Below are 16,250 nucleotides of genomic sequence, written 5' to 3'. Positions count from 1 at the left end.
GAGGGACTTTAATAGGAATACAACTTTTAGATTGCGAAAAATGTCTATCATACATATCAGATTTCAATTACCAAATTTTTCCTATTTGTCTGCCTCTTTAGTCCAGGGTGCATTGCATGGTGCTGTTGCCAGAGATATTATAGAAAGGAGATGGGAATCCAATAAATTAAGGAACATGTAACGCCCYACCCAGCAGACTATCAACCAATTGCGTTCACGTTGTCATGCTGCGTCACGCATTTGCTAAGCTAATTGTCACGCAATCCCTTCTCAAAGTCGGTGTATATGTCAACTTGCCTATTTTCCTCAAGTATGTAATGCCACGATTCCAAAGCTATACGATAGTAGATAGCATTGACTTTGTCGTCGTCAAACACCAAGGACAAAGTGTAATATTCTCACATATGAACAATTTATAACATTGAAAGAGTTTCCAATACTTTTCAGAGTTTATTTCTGTGATCAAAGCTGTTCCCGGTGGTCAAACTACACTAATGAAAACTCATCTTAGCTTTGGTAATGATCACAAAGTTTATCCAGAACTCAGATTGGAAGGTGTGTGTGTGTGCTTACTTGAGAAATCTTGTTGTAATAAATATATGACAAATTCTCCATTCACAAAACCAACTTACACTGAGAAATTCTTCTGGAACATGCTTATTCCTGACATTGTCTGGAGAAATGCATGGTTAAGGCCTTACAAATATTGTATACCAAATAAAGTTAAGGAAGTGCACTTTAAAATTTTACATAAGATATATCCATGTAATTCTATGATATCCAAATTTGTGGCTATTGATATGTGTTTTCTGTGAAAAAGGTGAATCTGTCTCACTTGTTCTTAGAATATAAAATTGTCAGAATTTTGGGAAAACCTTGCAAATTACTTATTTACCATTATGACCACTACCCATGTTTTTGACATGAAGGATATAATATGTTAATATTGCAATGATAACAACACCATTGAAATGATTGTGAATTTTTGAAATTGTTGTGGACAAATACTTTATACACAAAAAAATTCCCAAATTCTATACCAAATTAGTTTTTTGATTGAATTTAACTATTTTATTAAAACATTAACCCTAGTGAATAACATTTTCCTGAATCATTAAGATTTTTTCAGTGATTACAATTGCACCAGAATTTTTTATATTTTTTATTACTTGATATTTTTTGTATGTTTTAGTATCTTCTCGTTGATACCTGCATTCTGTTTTGTATGATGTAACAATGTAAATTGTTGATCTGTATTTTGAATGTAAAAAAAATAAAAAATAAAAATAAAAAGATAGTAGCTAGCAAGTTAATTATCTCACATTTTGGGAAAGATTTCTAATGTACTTGACGAAATTAGTGTAAATGTTGGGTTTTTGAGCTAGCGCCCAATAAACTCCCATTCAACAACAAAAAACACACAAAAAAATAAAAATAGACTCCATTCACTCCTTGAAGGAGAGAGCTCTTTGTCCCAGAATGCACCGCCCATTGAAGTCCAAAGCTTTATTTTCCGTTGTGAATGTCAGACTCCACTCTGAGGCACATCTATCTGCAGGTTGAACATGGTGAGGTTGTAGACACCTAAATTGACAGTGCAGTTTGTTTTAGGTGATTTTACAGTTAACTAGCTACTTTACGTCAGTGGCGATTGAGGGAGGATGATTTTTCTTCCCATGAGCACGGCCTTATTTCTATTGTTGGATGACTCATTCATATTCCATTCACCCAGTTCAATGTAACATCGATTGGTTTAGGCTAGCTGATCTAGGGGTGTAATCATTAGTCCAACAGTTGCAAACGAGAGTTTGTATTGGACAAATTCAGGAATTTTTTWAATCCCTGTTTCGTTTGCTTCCGTTTTAAGAAATGTTTTTCAACAGAATCGGTCCAATGAATACACCTCTGATCACGCATAAACATAGTTCACTTTGATAGCCACGTTGTATTCCTTCTCGCCTCTATGCACTCTCTCGATCGTTGCCAAGCCAAACCATGTCATAACCGCTACACACAGCCTACGTCGTTGTCCACATATTATTTAAAGTAACATCCTAGTCAACATAGATAATAGAACTAATGCTTTAGTAAACACTCTACAATCATGCAGTAACGTTGGTGTATATATAGTCAGTAAGGCGTTACACTGGCGGGCCCCGGTGGCAATAAAACCAAAAGCTTACCTTGACTTGGAAGAATTCCATTGTTGTGTTGGCTAGTCATAACCAGCTAGCTAACATAGCATCCCTCTGTTTGAGCTGGGTGTTTGAGTAACTAAAGTAGCCAGCTGCATTTGCTAACTAAGTGAAAAAAATGAGTCTCTCTTGCTTCTCCTTTGTTAAACTTTTCACATTTTATTCACAGCAGTGCTAGCTAGCTGTGGCTTAGGATTTCTGTACTAGATTCATTCTCTTGTCCTTTGATTGGGTGGACAACATGTCAGTTCATGCTGCAAGAGCTCTGATAGGTTGGCGGAAGTCCTCCGAAAGTTGTCATAATTACAGAAGGCGGTGAGAACCAAGAGCCTCCTAGGTTGTGTGTTGAAGTCAATGTACCAAGAGGAGGACGGTAGCTAGCTGTCCTCCGGCTACACCATGGTGCTACCCTACAGATTGCGGTTTAGACTACTGTAGACCTTCAATGCAAAACAGTGTGTTTTAATCAATTATTTGGTGACGTGAATATATTTAGTGTAGTTTTATCTAAAGGAACTTTTTCAATGTTCTCTTAAAAAAATAAAAAAATAATTCACTGAGGATTGTCCTCCCCTTCCTCCACTGCTTTACATGCTGATATTGTCTCTGGTATTCTTGTGTGTAAGTGTTTGCCTGCCGGTCCATAGACAGAATCTATTGTGGATTTTGTAGTCTACTTGAGCTGCAACAAATTTCCACAACGATTTTCCCATGTTGCTTCCAAACTTATGAAACACTTCTTCACAAAAATATTTCTCACATATTAGTGTTATTTAACACTATATTAAAGGTTTGGGTGGTTTTGGGTGGATTTTTCCTTGAATATTTAACGATGTTCCACAGATGCTGGTGTAACTCGGAAGTGAGAAGCCATTCACATGATCAGATACAAGTTACTTGCTGAAACCGCAAATAACTTGTTTACACTCAAATGATTTATTTTTTATTGCTCATTCTGTAATCGCTGAAATGTTTGAATCATTAGCTCTATTTGATATTCATCACTAGGGCTGTGGTGGTCTCACAATAATTGGACCGTTAATTAACAAACAAGTGTAACATCTCCAGGCCTCCACGGAGTCCATGCATGCAAGCTGCATTACAAGCCGACGATGGGGGCCTTTGGAACATCTACATAAAAAAAWTTTTTTGTCTAAAACATTATGCAGAAGAACAGAGTATGGGTTCGCCTAATGTATGTTATCTGGCTATGCGCCATGCCATAGGCTGTAGGATTGTTCATTTAGCTGACAGGATATGCCTATTTTATATATTGGATTTTACAGTAAGAAGAGTATAATTGACCTTGGCTGAATAAAATAGGATGGATATGTTTCCCGTTCTTGAGCGAGGGCGCATATGAAATGGCTATGTTGAGCTTAAGATTTCATTTGAAATATGCCCTATATGCTAGATTTTAAAGGGGGAAAGTCATGACATCCGTATTCACTCGAAGGCGTGCACTTCCCCACGGCTCCATTTTTCAATGATGCCAGGTAGGCTACCTAGGTGTTATAGTGGAGCTGTGCATTAACTACTGTTTGAGGAGCACGCTCTCACTGCAACAGGCGATGTTCTGCCCAAGCTCTGTATTACATGGGCTCTCCAACCCTGTTCCTGCTGCTACCCAGTGCTTAATATGGGAAACCAAGTGGAAATTTGTTCGACCAATGTCGATAGTAATATGCTTTCGCAAACAAAACATATTTCACTAAATGTTGACATCCCCTCTGCGCGCTCGAGAAAGGAATAAAGGGAAGAGAGATGGAAACACAGTGGTGGGATTCTGTATAGCCGAAGGTCACCCAATTATTATGAAAATTAAAAAAATTCCCTATTACTAGGCAATTCGAAATCTAAAACAAATTCACTAATGATAACTGTAAGCCGTCCTGCACAATCAACGAACCAAAAGCGTCGCCTAGAGCGGTATGTTCTCTCTCAGACTCGTGGATAGAAATTTTGGAGCCTAGCATAAGGTAACCAGTCCATCCAGTATGCATAATAATAGTCCACATTCAAAGGCGATTACTCAAATGTATTTACTTTTTAAAGTATAGGCTAGACCAATTATGTAGTAAAGATATCTTAAATCAGTTTTATTTTTTCTGCCATGTCTAATATTTGGTAGGCTATGCATTGTATAACAGCACAATCATTTTAATACAGCTTTTTTTTCTTTCTCTCTGGCCTGTGCTCATAAGCCTGTGTATAAGCTCTAATATGCTTTTGATGTTGAATTAATCATCCCCTTAGAAAGCGCTGTCCATTTTTTTTGGCTTTGAAACATCCACAAGGACTTTTTTTACTGTTTCATCCTGCTGTTGAACTTTCTTACATTTACATTACATTTTGCAACTTTCTTCAAATTGATCATCACATTAAGGTGAGTTTTAAAAGCATAAAACTGTTTTGATAAGTGTTTGTGATTTTTCGAAAGCATTTGCATACAGTGCATTCGGAAAGTATTCAGAATCCCCCCCCCCCCCCCCCCCCCAAACACACATTTTGTTACGTTAAAGCCTTCTAAAATTGATTTTAAAAATGATCCATCTACACAACATACCCCATAATGGCAAAGCGATGCCTTATTTACATAAGTATTCAGACCCTTTGCTAGGACACTCAACATTTCTGCAGCATTAAAGATCCCCAAGAACACAGTGGCCTTATCATTCTTAAATGGAAGATGTTTGGAACCACCTAGACTCTTCCTAGAGCTGGCAATCGGGGGAGAAGAGCCTTGGTCAGGGAGGTGACCAAGAACCCGACGGTCACTCTGATAGAGCTCCAGAGTTCCTTTGTTGAGAGAGGGGGGAACAATTTAGTTAATTTTAGAATAAGGCTGTAACGTAACTGTGTAAAGTCAAGCAGTATGAATGAATGCTTTCCAAATGTACTCTGTTAGAGGGACAATGGAGCCATGAGTACCAGCCCAATAGGACCTGATGGTCGATAACAGGTTGGGTACAACCAAAGCATGTCCAGAATGCATAAAACGAGATGGCGTGACTCAACAGTCACAATTGTACTGCATTCATGACTGCCAGTGTGTTTGAAATAAGAACAACGCGACAGCCCTATTCATCACATACTGATCTTATGAGACACTTAAAAAAAAAATAATAATAATAATAATTATGCATAGAAGGCACTTGTCCTTGTATGCATTATACAATAGCTCTCCTGGGGGATGGTTGGCCACCCTGCAACATTACAATTACAACCAATTTACTTTTTGTCTTTAAAATACTTCCCTCATTCAATGAACCAGGAATCAAATTGCTAAGGTGGGCAAGGTAGCTAAGATTATCTATACTGAACAAAAATATAAACGCAACATGCAACAATTTCAAAGATTTTACTGAGTTAAGTTCATGTAAGGAAATCATTAGGCCCTAATCTATGGATTTCACATTACTGGGAATACAGATATGCATCTGTTGGTCACAGATTTTAAAAATGGGTAAATGCTTGGATCAGAAAACCAGTCAGTACCTGATGTGACCACCATTTGCCTCATGCGTTGCGATATATCCTTTGCATAGATTTGATCAGGCTGTTGATCGTGGCCTGTGGAATGTTGTCCCACTCCTCTTCAATGGCCGTGCGAAGTTGCTGGATATTGGCGGGAACTGGAACACCCTGTCGTATACGTCGATCCATAGCATCCCAAACATGCTTAGTGGGTTATCCTTCCGACATGGAGCCTTGCATTATCATGCTGAAACATGAGGTGATGGCGGAGGATGAATGGCACGACAATGGGCCTCATGAGCACGTCATGGTATCTCTGCGTTCAAATTGCCATCAGGAAAATGCAATTGTGGTGTTCGTAGCTTATGCCGGCCCATACCGTAACCCCACCTCTACCATGGGCCGCTCTTTTCACATAGTTGACATCAGAAAAYCGCTTGCCCACACGATGCCATACACGTGGTCTGCGGTTGTGAGGCCGGTTGAATGTACTGCCAAATTCGCAACAAAAAAAGATGTTGGAGGCGACTTGTGGTTGAGAAATGATCATTACGTTTTCTGGACATTTCTGCATTCAGCATGCCTATTGCAAGCAATTGCATATTTTAGAATGGCCTTCTATTGTTCCCAGCACAAGGTGCGCCTATGTAATGTTAATGCCGTTTAATCAGCTTCTTGATATGCCACACCTGTCAGGTGGATGTATTATCTTGGCGAAGAAGAAGTAATCACTAACGGGGTGTAAGCAAGCACATTTCTGCACAAAATGGAGAGAAATAAGCTTTTTGTGGGACATTTCTGAGATATTTCTGCTTATGAAACGCATTACACAGATTTTATATTTTTTTATCTGTTTATTTGTAAGGTTAAAGTGTTCAGGGGAGATCTTGACAACATAGGAGTTACTTGTCAATTAGACTATTCTAGGAATATTTTACATGGCCAGTATATGATGGAGAAGCCTAACCAATTCTGAGCGCTTGAGATGTATGGTTTTACAACCGGCATATGCAGCGTTGGTTTCATCACCTGTATCAACTGCGTGTCAGCCATTTGCGGTTATACACGAGTGCTGGTGGAAAATGTATTTCAGGACATTGGACAAGACAACATTAATGCATTCTATTACCTAAATCGTTAACTAGCGAGAACCAGCCAAACTGCACAATAAGTTTAGACTTTTCGATCTCGTTAGACTATCATTATTTTACCTGCTGTGGAAATGTCTCCCCATGGCAACAGCCAATTGGCGCACGCAGGTGATGCATACACAATGACTTTTCCAAGATTTTCATTGTTGACGAAAAGTAAGCTATAACTGGGCAAATGACTCACTAACTAGCAATGAATATCAACAAATGTGCACCGGTAGATAGCCGCGTTGGTCACAAACGTATCTCGCAACTGCATGATTGAAAGACCGCTTGGGCCTGTCTACGCAGGCCTACAATTATAYTCCGATGCGCTCTGCAGAGATTGGGGGGACAGTGTGCAACACATTGCATCCGCAGGACACTGATCCAATTCTGATCAGAGTAGCCTAATTGTTTGATATTGTGGTTTGTGTGAATTTTATTTAAAATGACTTGGCCATTCTGACAGCTTAAACCTATATTCTTGTCAGACTAATGTAGAGCCCTCGTATATTTTTTTCTTTCCTGCTCTTGTTCATGTAAACACCACTAGATCAGCAGTGACTTAACCTGTCTGACTCTGGGGTTCCGCTAGCGGAACTCCTCCCACATTCCACTGAAAAGCCAGAGCGCCAAATTCAAAAAATATTTTTTAGAAATATTTAACTTTCACACATTAACAAGTCCAATACAGCAAATGAAAGATACACATCTTGTGAATCCAGCCAACATGTCCGAATTTTAAAATGTTTTACAGCGAAAACACCACGTATATTTATGTTAGCTCACCACCAAATACAAAAAAAGACAGACATTTTTCACAGCACAGGTAGCWKGCACAAAACCAACATAACTAACCAAGATCCAACCAAACTAACCTAGAAACAACTTCATCAGATGACAGTCCTATAACATGTTACACAATAAATCGATGTTTTGTTCGAAAAATGTGCATATTTGAGGTATAAATCAGTTTTACATTGCAGCTACCATCACAGCTACCGTCAAAAATAGCACCGAAGCAGCCAGAGTAATTAGAGACCAACGTGAATTACCTAAATACTCATCATAAAACATTTCTGAAAAATCRATGGTGTACAGCAAATTAAAGACAAACATCTTGTGAATCCAGCCAATATTTCCGATTTTAAGTGTTTTACAGCGAAAACACAATATAGCATTATATTAGCTTACTACAATAGCCTACCACACTACCGCATTCATTCATCAAGGCACGTTAGCGATAGCAATAGGCACGTTAGCGTTAGCGAATAAACCAGCAAAAGATATTACATTTCACTAACCTTCATAAACCTTCCTCAGATGACAGTCCTATAACATCAGGTNAATGTGCTAACGTAGCATCTTTTTCCCAGAATGTGCGGATATTTCTATTAGACTCTCACCTATTCTGACCAAATAGCTATTCATAAACATTACAAAAAAATACATGTTGTATAGGAAACGATAGATCCATTAGTTCTTAATGCAATCGCAGTGTTAGAATTCTAAAAATATCTTCATTACGACATAAGACTTAGTTATGGTAAGGGAATGCCCAAAACCTGAGCGCAAAGCTACTAGTACACAGTTCGACAGATATATGTAATAGCATCACAAAATGGTTCCTACTTTTGGTGATCTTCCATCAATGTTGTACAAGGGGTCCTTTGTCCAGAACCGTCTTTGTTTGGTATTAGAATGTTATTTTTCCCTCTTGAATTAGCAAGCACACTGGCCAAGTGGCGCGAAGCTATCCTTCCTGAACATATGCAGACAAAGCAATACGCCTAACGKCCCGAAAAAAATTAAATAATCTAATAAAACTATATTGAAAAAACATACTTTACGATGATATTGTGACATGTATCAAATAAAATCAAAGCCGGAGATAGTATTCGCCTATAACGACAGTTTTTCAGAAGGCAATAACAGGTCCCTCCATGCGCCTTGCAGAAAACAGAAAATGGAGGACACGTCATTCCAAGAGGTTTCTTTCCATCTCAGACCAAGATAATCAACTCATTTCTTCTCTCACTTCCTCTTGACATCTAGGGGAAGGTGTATGACGTGCACGTATAGTCATAYGTATCATGCCCATTTATAGGCAGGTCCTTGAACAGAACATCGATTTCAGACTTTCCACTTCCTGGTCAGAAAGTGTGCTGCCAAATGAGTTCTGTTTTACCCATAGACAAAATTCAAATGGTTTTAGAAACTAGAGTGTTTTCTATCCAATAGTAATAATAATATGCATATTGTACGAGCAAGAATTGAGTACGAGGCCGTTTAAATTGGGCACGATTTTCCCCCAAAGTGAAAACCGCGCCCTCTGTCCTCATCAGGTTAACTTACTCACCAGTATACAGGATTGATTAAGTGATTACAGCTAACATTTTAAATCCAGAATGAACTCATTTCTTGTAGCATCTGCACAATATTGCCATCAAACTTCCACAATGCACTTTTTAATGGGTCAAAGAGCACGGAGCTCGGTAATTGAACCATGTCATGTGAAACAATAGGAATATCCCTCATCAGTCGCCAAAACGTCTCGTCTTGCTTCGGTCATATCTTTTGGACACCTACAGTATTATAATAGTTTTGGTTCTTGTTCAGTAAACCAATGCCACCCTCTTCCACCAGCATGATCATGTTGTTAGCATGCGGTCAGAAGGTGGACMGGCTGTGTGTGCGCAATCCTGACTAGCGGGTGGGGCATCCCCCTGAGGGCCATTGAGTCAGATGGAAAGTAGCCAAGACTGGGTCCACTGCACGAGCCTTGCCTGACGGGTCCTTAATCGCCCATGGCTCTCTTAGAGCCTACTGTAAGGATTCAACTCCAAGTAATCCAATTGGAACATCCCATAATTAACCATTAGCGAGCTAGTTCTGGTGCATGTACAGTTGAAGTCGGAAGTTTACCTTCAAACTCGGTGCCTCTTTGCTTGACATGGGACAATCAAAAGAAATCAGCCAAGACCTCAGAAAAAAAGATGTTGACCTCCAAGTCTGGTTCATCCTTGGGAGCAATTTCCAAACGCCTGAAGGTACCACATTAATCTGTACAAACAATGGTACCACATTAATCTGTACAAACAATGGTACGCAAGTATAAACACCATGGGACCACGCAGCCGTCATACCGCTCAGGAAGGAGATGCGTTCTGTCTCCTAGAGATGAACGTGCTTTGGTGCGAAAAGTGCAAATTAATCCCAGAACAGCAAAAGGACCTTGTGAAGATGCTGGATGAAACGGTAACAAAAGTATCTATATCCACAGTAAAACAAGTCCTATATCGACATACACTGAAAGGCCGCTCAGCAAGGAAGAAGCCACTGCTCCAAAACCGCCATTTAAAAAAAAACAGACTACAGTTTGCAACTGCACATGGGGACAAAGATTGTACTTTTTGGAGAAAAATGTCTTCTGGTCTGATGAAACAAAAATAGAACTGTTAGGCCGTGATGACCATCGTTATGTTTGGAGGAAAAAGGGGGAGGCTTGCAAGCCGAAGAACCCCATCCCAACCGTGAAGCATGGGGGTGGCAGCATCATGTTGTTTGGTGCTTTGCTGCAGAACGGAATGGTGCACTTCACAAAATAGATGGCACATCTCAAGACATCAGTCAGGAAGTTAATGCTTGGTCGCAAATGTCTCTTCCAAATGGACAATGACCCCAAGCATACTTCCAAAGTTGTGGCAAAATGGCTTAAGGACAACAAAGTCAAGGTATTGGAGTGGCCATCACAAAGCCCTGACCTCAATCCTATAGAAAATTTGTGGGCAGAACTGAAAAAGCGTGTGCGAGCAAGGAGGCCTACAAACCTGACTTAGTTACACCAGCTCTGTCAGGAGGAATGGGACAAAATTCAACCAACTTATTGTGGGAAGCTATCCAAAACATTTGACCCAAGTTAAACAATTTAAAGGCAATGCTACCAAATACTAATTGAGTGTATGTAAACTTCTGACCCACTGGGAATGTGATGAAAGAAATAAAAGCTGAATTAAATCATTCTCTACTATTATTCTGACATTTCACATTCTTAAAATTAAGTGGTGATCCCAACTGACCTAAGGGAATTTTTACTAGGATTAAATGTCAGGAATTGTGAAACTGAGTTTAAATGTATTTGGCTAAGCTGTATGTAAACTTCAACTGTACATAGTTGTAATCCTGTAATTCAAATGGTGGGCCAGGCACCCTGGCTACTTTAGGGAAAATGCAAGTGTCATCTATCTTTTTTGAAGGCCTTTCACTCTTATGCAGGAGTCAGAATACAAGTATGGATTTGTTGGTCCCCATAGAATTCATTTGGCATTTATTTGCATTTCTGGCCCAATACAATGCTTTTTTTTCTCTCTCTTTCTGAAATGACAAAATACCTGTCATAGGTGTGTAAAGTTGGGAATAACAAATTCATGCAGGATAACCTGAGGGCAGTCAAGGTGGGGCAACCTTGAGCCTTCAACCTTGGGCTTCTGCGTGCAAATTGTACGACATCACCAAAGGCCTGTGTTAAACATTGAGCTGTTTCATGCAGCCCCAGCTTAATATTTGGTACCACTGCGTGGTTAATTCCCTAAACTGTCACACTGACAAGTAATCTATCCATAGTGTGAGCTGAGCAGGCAGTTAGGCCTAGTCAAGGTGGCAAGTGCACTCCTGGAGCAAAAGTCAGTTTGGCCATTTATCCAGGAGTAGGGCAGGAAAACCAATGATGCATTTGATTGTGGTTACCAAAGTTTGAGGCATTACCGGGTCATAAATCACAAAGGAATCCGTTTTTTTCTTGCAGTGAATTGGGGCTTTGTAACAATGGGTAACTTGTAACGGGCATCCTCGATATTAGTTTTGACCCTTGAGGGCATCCTCAAATGCACAAGATGCTGGGAATAATTTTCATTTTTGCAATGAAATTGCTAGAGTTGACGCGTGAGTCAAATTCTTTCATTTCCATTCTTCCGGAGGCCAGAAGGAATTTAAATGGTAGGTGTTTTTTTTTTGTTGTTTTTTTACGCTCACCTGCTCACTAGTTTGTGGTGCAGTGATGTTCTGTCAGCCGGGACCGACTACGCAGTTATGCATTAAATTGCTAATGCGCTTGGCCGTCCACATTATCCTCATCAAAGTGACAAGCTCAGGAATTAAACACTTGGATCTGCTGTCAATGAGATCATTGGAAAATGTGTTTCTGTGAATATGGCGAGGCAACGGGTGAAGTATTAAGTGCTTTCTGTGGTTCTCTTTATTTCCGCCTCTGTGCTTTGACAGTTGACAAACAATAGCTTTCCTGAGTGGCGTATGAGTGGTTATCTTGCGGCGATAAGGGCTCTCTGCTGGGTTGCTCTTATACCTGGCTGCATTTGACACATTCATGCGCCAAAGTTGGAGAAAGAAACACTGGTTTTGCTGGCTCATGCTCAGTGTTTGTCATTTTTATTCCAGCTGTACAAACTTGTGAAAATGTCTGGTCTCAGACCTCACGCTGAGTCCAGGTTTATAGAGTAATGTGATCTGAATGCTTGAGCCACAAAAAAGGGTTGCATGGAAACCTGGTTATTGACTAGAATTTGGCCACCAGGCACTTTTTAATCAAAGGACTTTGCCGCCTCCTTTCCCCATCTGCAGATACGAGTCCTTCAGGTGAATTGTGTAGAAGAAAAAGCACCATGGCGTGATTGAGCTCCTCCACATGCCAGCCATTTTGGGATGTTTGTGAGCTGCTCATGTCGGGTCTTAGACCTCATGAGTCCGGGTTATAGAGTAATGTGATCGGAATGTTTTATCCCTGTGGCTCAAGCAGTCTTAGTTCCTAACTGTGAATGAGCCAGCTTGTCAATGCTCATTACGTTCACTGCAATAGAAAGGTGTGTGTGTGTGTGTGCACCAGTAGCTTGGTCTCCTCACTAAACTTGTCAGTCAGTGAGTGATGAATGAGCCATCGCGAGGGCATGTCATATTCTACTTGAAAGTGAAGCTGCGACGGGGAGTGCACCACAGCCCTGCGAGTATGAAAAGTGTTCGTTTACATTATTTTGTTCTTTGTTCCTCACTGGCTTTTGTCATACTGTTCAAAGCCTCTTTCCTCAATACCAGAAATCCTTTAAGAAGCGCCAAAACGTTAAATGTGTCCAAACAGAGAATGATAAAAAATAAATAAACATTCACCTAGAAAATACCATCACTAGCTATGTCTCCATCAAATTGACTTGTTGCAGATAAAAGGCTGTGTGTGATGACGTAGTGCACAAAAAATGCCTTTTGCAGTTCCAGTTCCATGTACCGAAAAATTATTTAAGTTAAATGRGTTTCAATCGCATTTTCAACTGTACTGAAAGTTCTCACATTTATTGTGTTATGTAGCGAGTGTGCCCGCTTTGCTATTGGCATGTACAGTGTAGCCAACGGCGCTATCTGCGTGCTGTTGGCTACAGTGCATGTGTAGCCTACATGAGATTGTTATGGACATCATGTCACCAGAATAAGACCCTCAATATTTATTGGAAAGGAGCATCAAGCTCATCACCTTGTACTTTAACCACCCTGTAAAGTTAATTTTATTTAATCTGTTGCATAATAAACTGCATGCTTTCCTGACAAGTCATAGTGGGAGGACTACACGTCATTGTGTGACTCCAAGTTTACTTTGATATAATGGTTATTATATCAATATTTGCTCATTAAAAGAATTACCACTAATTTCTGCTAAATTCATTTTACCAAAACAAAATCCCACCTTGTCTAGTGTATATTGTTTTGTCAATTGTACCGACAATTGTTCTGTTTCCATCAGCCCTGTAATGAGATTTATGTTCGACATCAACTTTACTTGCGTAAAAAGGTTGCACGGGAACCTAGAATTAGGCCACCAAGTGCTTTATCAAAGGATTTTGTCCTTCTCCGTTCCTCACCTGCAGATACGTGTCCTTCAGGTGAGTTGTGTAAAAGAACAAGCACCTTGCAGTGATTTAATGAGCTTCTCCACCCGCCAGCCATTTTGGTGTGAGTGTGTGTGCTGCTCGTGTCTCCCAACAGTTCTGTGACTGTGTGCCGGCCACCAACGTCCCCCCTCCACTCAAATCTCTTGCCTCCTGAATCATCTGCTACGGAGACAAAGTATCAGGGAAGGGTGCTGCTATTTATTGTGCTTGGCGGTTGCTGACATACCAGTGTCAGGGCTGTTTCTGCAGACGAGCGTGATCTATCACAACGACGGATGTYCTTATTTCAGAGCCACCGGCGCATCACATTGATTGCACAACAATGACTCATGAAGTGTATTTCACTGGTTACATCAACTGTCCCCGACCATATGACCGGTTTATTTGTTTTCCACTTGATCTAAAACCACTGCCTTGCACTATCACGCTGAGCCATATGAAGATTTTCAGATATGACCCTAACGCATGGAATCTAAGCAAGCGGCCACGTATTAGTCTGTATGTACGATGGCTTCGAGCAGACGTTTCACCGTCTTTAGAGAATGAAATGTGAACTTGATGTTTCAGAGCGGAGATACCAAGCCAACTCTGTTCTGGTTGGATGTTTGGGATCTCTCCCTAGTGTCAGATGGTTGGTAATTGTCCAGACTTGCACTAGCAGTGGACTCCAAGGATGTCTTAAGTAGGTCTAGGCCTACCTGTTTTCTGTTGTCACTTAACTGTGTGGGCTGGGACATTGGCTGCCTTTTGTAGAATATGGAAATAATAAGGCTTATTCTTTCCAAATTAATACTTGTTTGCACATTCAACAAATGTCTGAGATATTTGTATTAGGTGCCTGCTTTGTGCCATTTATATGCCTTGTACCAACTTTAGCCATCTTCTCTCCCCACAGGTTCAACTACAGATCAACACATCACCTGACCACAAATGGGTTTTACGAGTTCCTCAACTGGTTTGACGAGAGGTCATGGTACCCCTTGGGGAGGATCGTGGGGGGCACAGTAAGTTTAACATGTTCCCTGCTGTGATCAAGCTTAAATCATCCTAATTTGAAACCAACCCAGTGGGAAGAACACATTGGATATACAGGGCTTTGGGAAAGTATCCAGACCCCTTGACTTTTTACACATTTTGTTACATTACAGCCTTATTCCACAATGGATTACATCGTTTCCCCCCCCCCCCCTCATCAATATAAGCACAATACCCCATAATGACAAAGCAAAAACAGGTTTTTAGACACTTTAGCAAATGTAAAAAATAATATATATATCAGATTTACGTAAGTATTCTGACCCTTTACTTAGTACTTTGTTGAAGCACCTTTGGCAGTGATTACAGCCTTGAGTCTTGTTGGGTATGACGATACAAGCTTGGCACACCTGTATTTGGGGAGTTTCTCCCATTTCTTGTCTGCAGATCTTCTCAAAATCTGTCAGGTTGGATGTGGAGTGTCGCTGCACAGCTATTTTTAGGTCTCTCCAGAGATGTTCGATCGGGTTCAAGTATGGGCTCTGGCTGGGCCACTCAAGGCCGTTCAGAGACTTGTCCCGAAGCTACTCCTGTGTCTTGGCTGGGCTTAGGGTCATTGTCCTGTTGGAAGGGGAACCTTCACCCCAGTCGGAGGTCCTGAGCGCTCTGGAGCAGGTTTCCATCAAGGATCTCTCTGTACTTTGCTCTGTTCATCTTTCCCTCGATCCTGACTTGTCTCCCTGCCGCTGAAAAACATCCCCACAGCATGATGCTACCACCACCATGCTTCACCGTAGGGATGGTGCCAGGTTCCCTCAGACGTGAAGCTTGGCATTCAGACCAAAGAGTCCGATCTTGGTTTCATCAGACCAGAGAATCTTGTATCTCATGAGAGTCCTTTCAGTGACTTTTGGCAAACTCCAGTCGGGCTGTGTTGTGCCTTTTACTGTGAGTGGCTTCCGTCTGGCCACTCTACCATGAAGGCTTAATTGGTGGAGTTCTGTAGAGATGGTTGTCCTTCTGGAAGGTTCTCCATCTCCACAGAGGAACTCTGGAGCTCTGTCAGAGTGACCATTGGGTTCTTGGCTAGCTCCCTGACCAAGGCCCTTCTCCCCAGATAGCTGTTTGTATGAGCAGCCAGCTCTAGGAAGTGTCTTGGTGGTTCCAAACTTTTTCAGTTTAAATATAATGGAGGCCACTGTGTTCATGGGGACCTTCAATGCTGTAGACACTTCATGGTACCCTTCCCCAGATCTGTGCCTCGAGGCAATCCTGTCTTGGAGCTCTACGGACAATTCCTTCGACCTCATTGCTTATCTTTATTTTATTTAATCCGTTGTAGAACACGGCTGTAACTAAATGTGGGAAAGGGGAAGGGATCTGAATACTTTCCGGATGCACTGTAGATATAGGCCTAGACTCTGGTGTTCTAGTGGTTGGGGTGTTAGATGAGAAAGCACCATGAACCGTACCGTTTCATAAGCCTCCCCGGGCGCTCTCCGGTCTGTCACGCATCGGCA

At 40.9% G+C, this 16,250-nt stretch overlaps 1 protein-coding gene across 1 annotated transcript in view; it reads left to right on the top strand.

Annotated features, from left to right (window-relative positions):
• LOC111954865 (dolichyl-diphosphooligosaccharide--protein glycosyltransferase subunit STT3B-like) overlaps window positions 1-16,250 on the top strand; it is a 99,767-nt gene that overhangs the window by 32,645 nt on the left and 50,872 nt on the right. The window contains 1 exon segment of the mRNA XM_023974768.2: window positions 14,651-14,759. Coding sequence (XP_023830536.1) covers window positions 14,651-14,759 — 109 coding nt within the window.

Source organism: Salvelinus sp. IW2-2015, linkage group LG30 (genome assembly GCF_002910315.2).
Source record: "Salvelinus sp. IW2-2015 linkage group LG30, ASM291031v2, whole genome shotgun sequence".
In the NCBI taxonomy this organism is placed as follows: domain Eukaryota; kingdom Metazoa; phylum Chordata; class Actinopteri; order Salmoniformes; family Salmonidae; genus Salvelinus; species Salvelinus sp. IW2-2015.
Note: the sequence above shows the minus strand (reverse complement) of the source record. Positions and strands in the feature narration are given on the sequence as shown.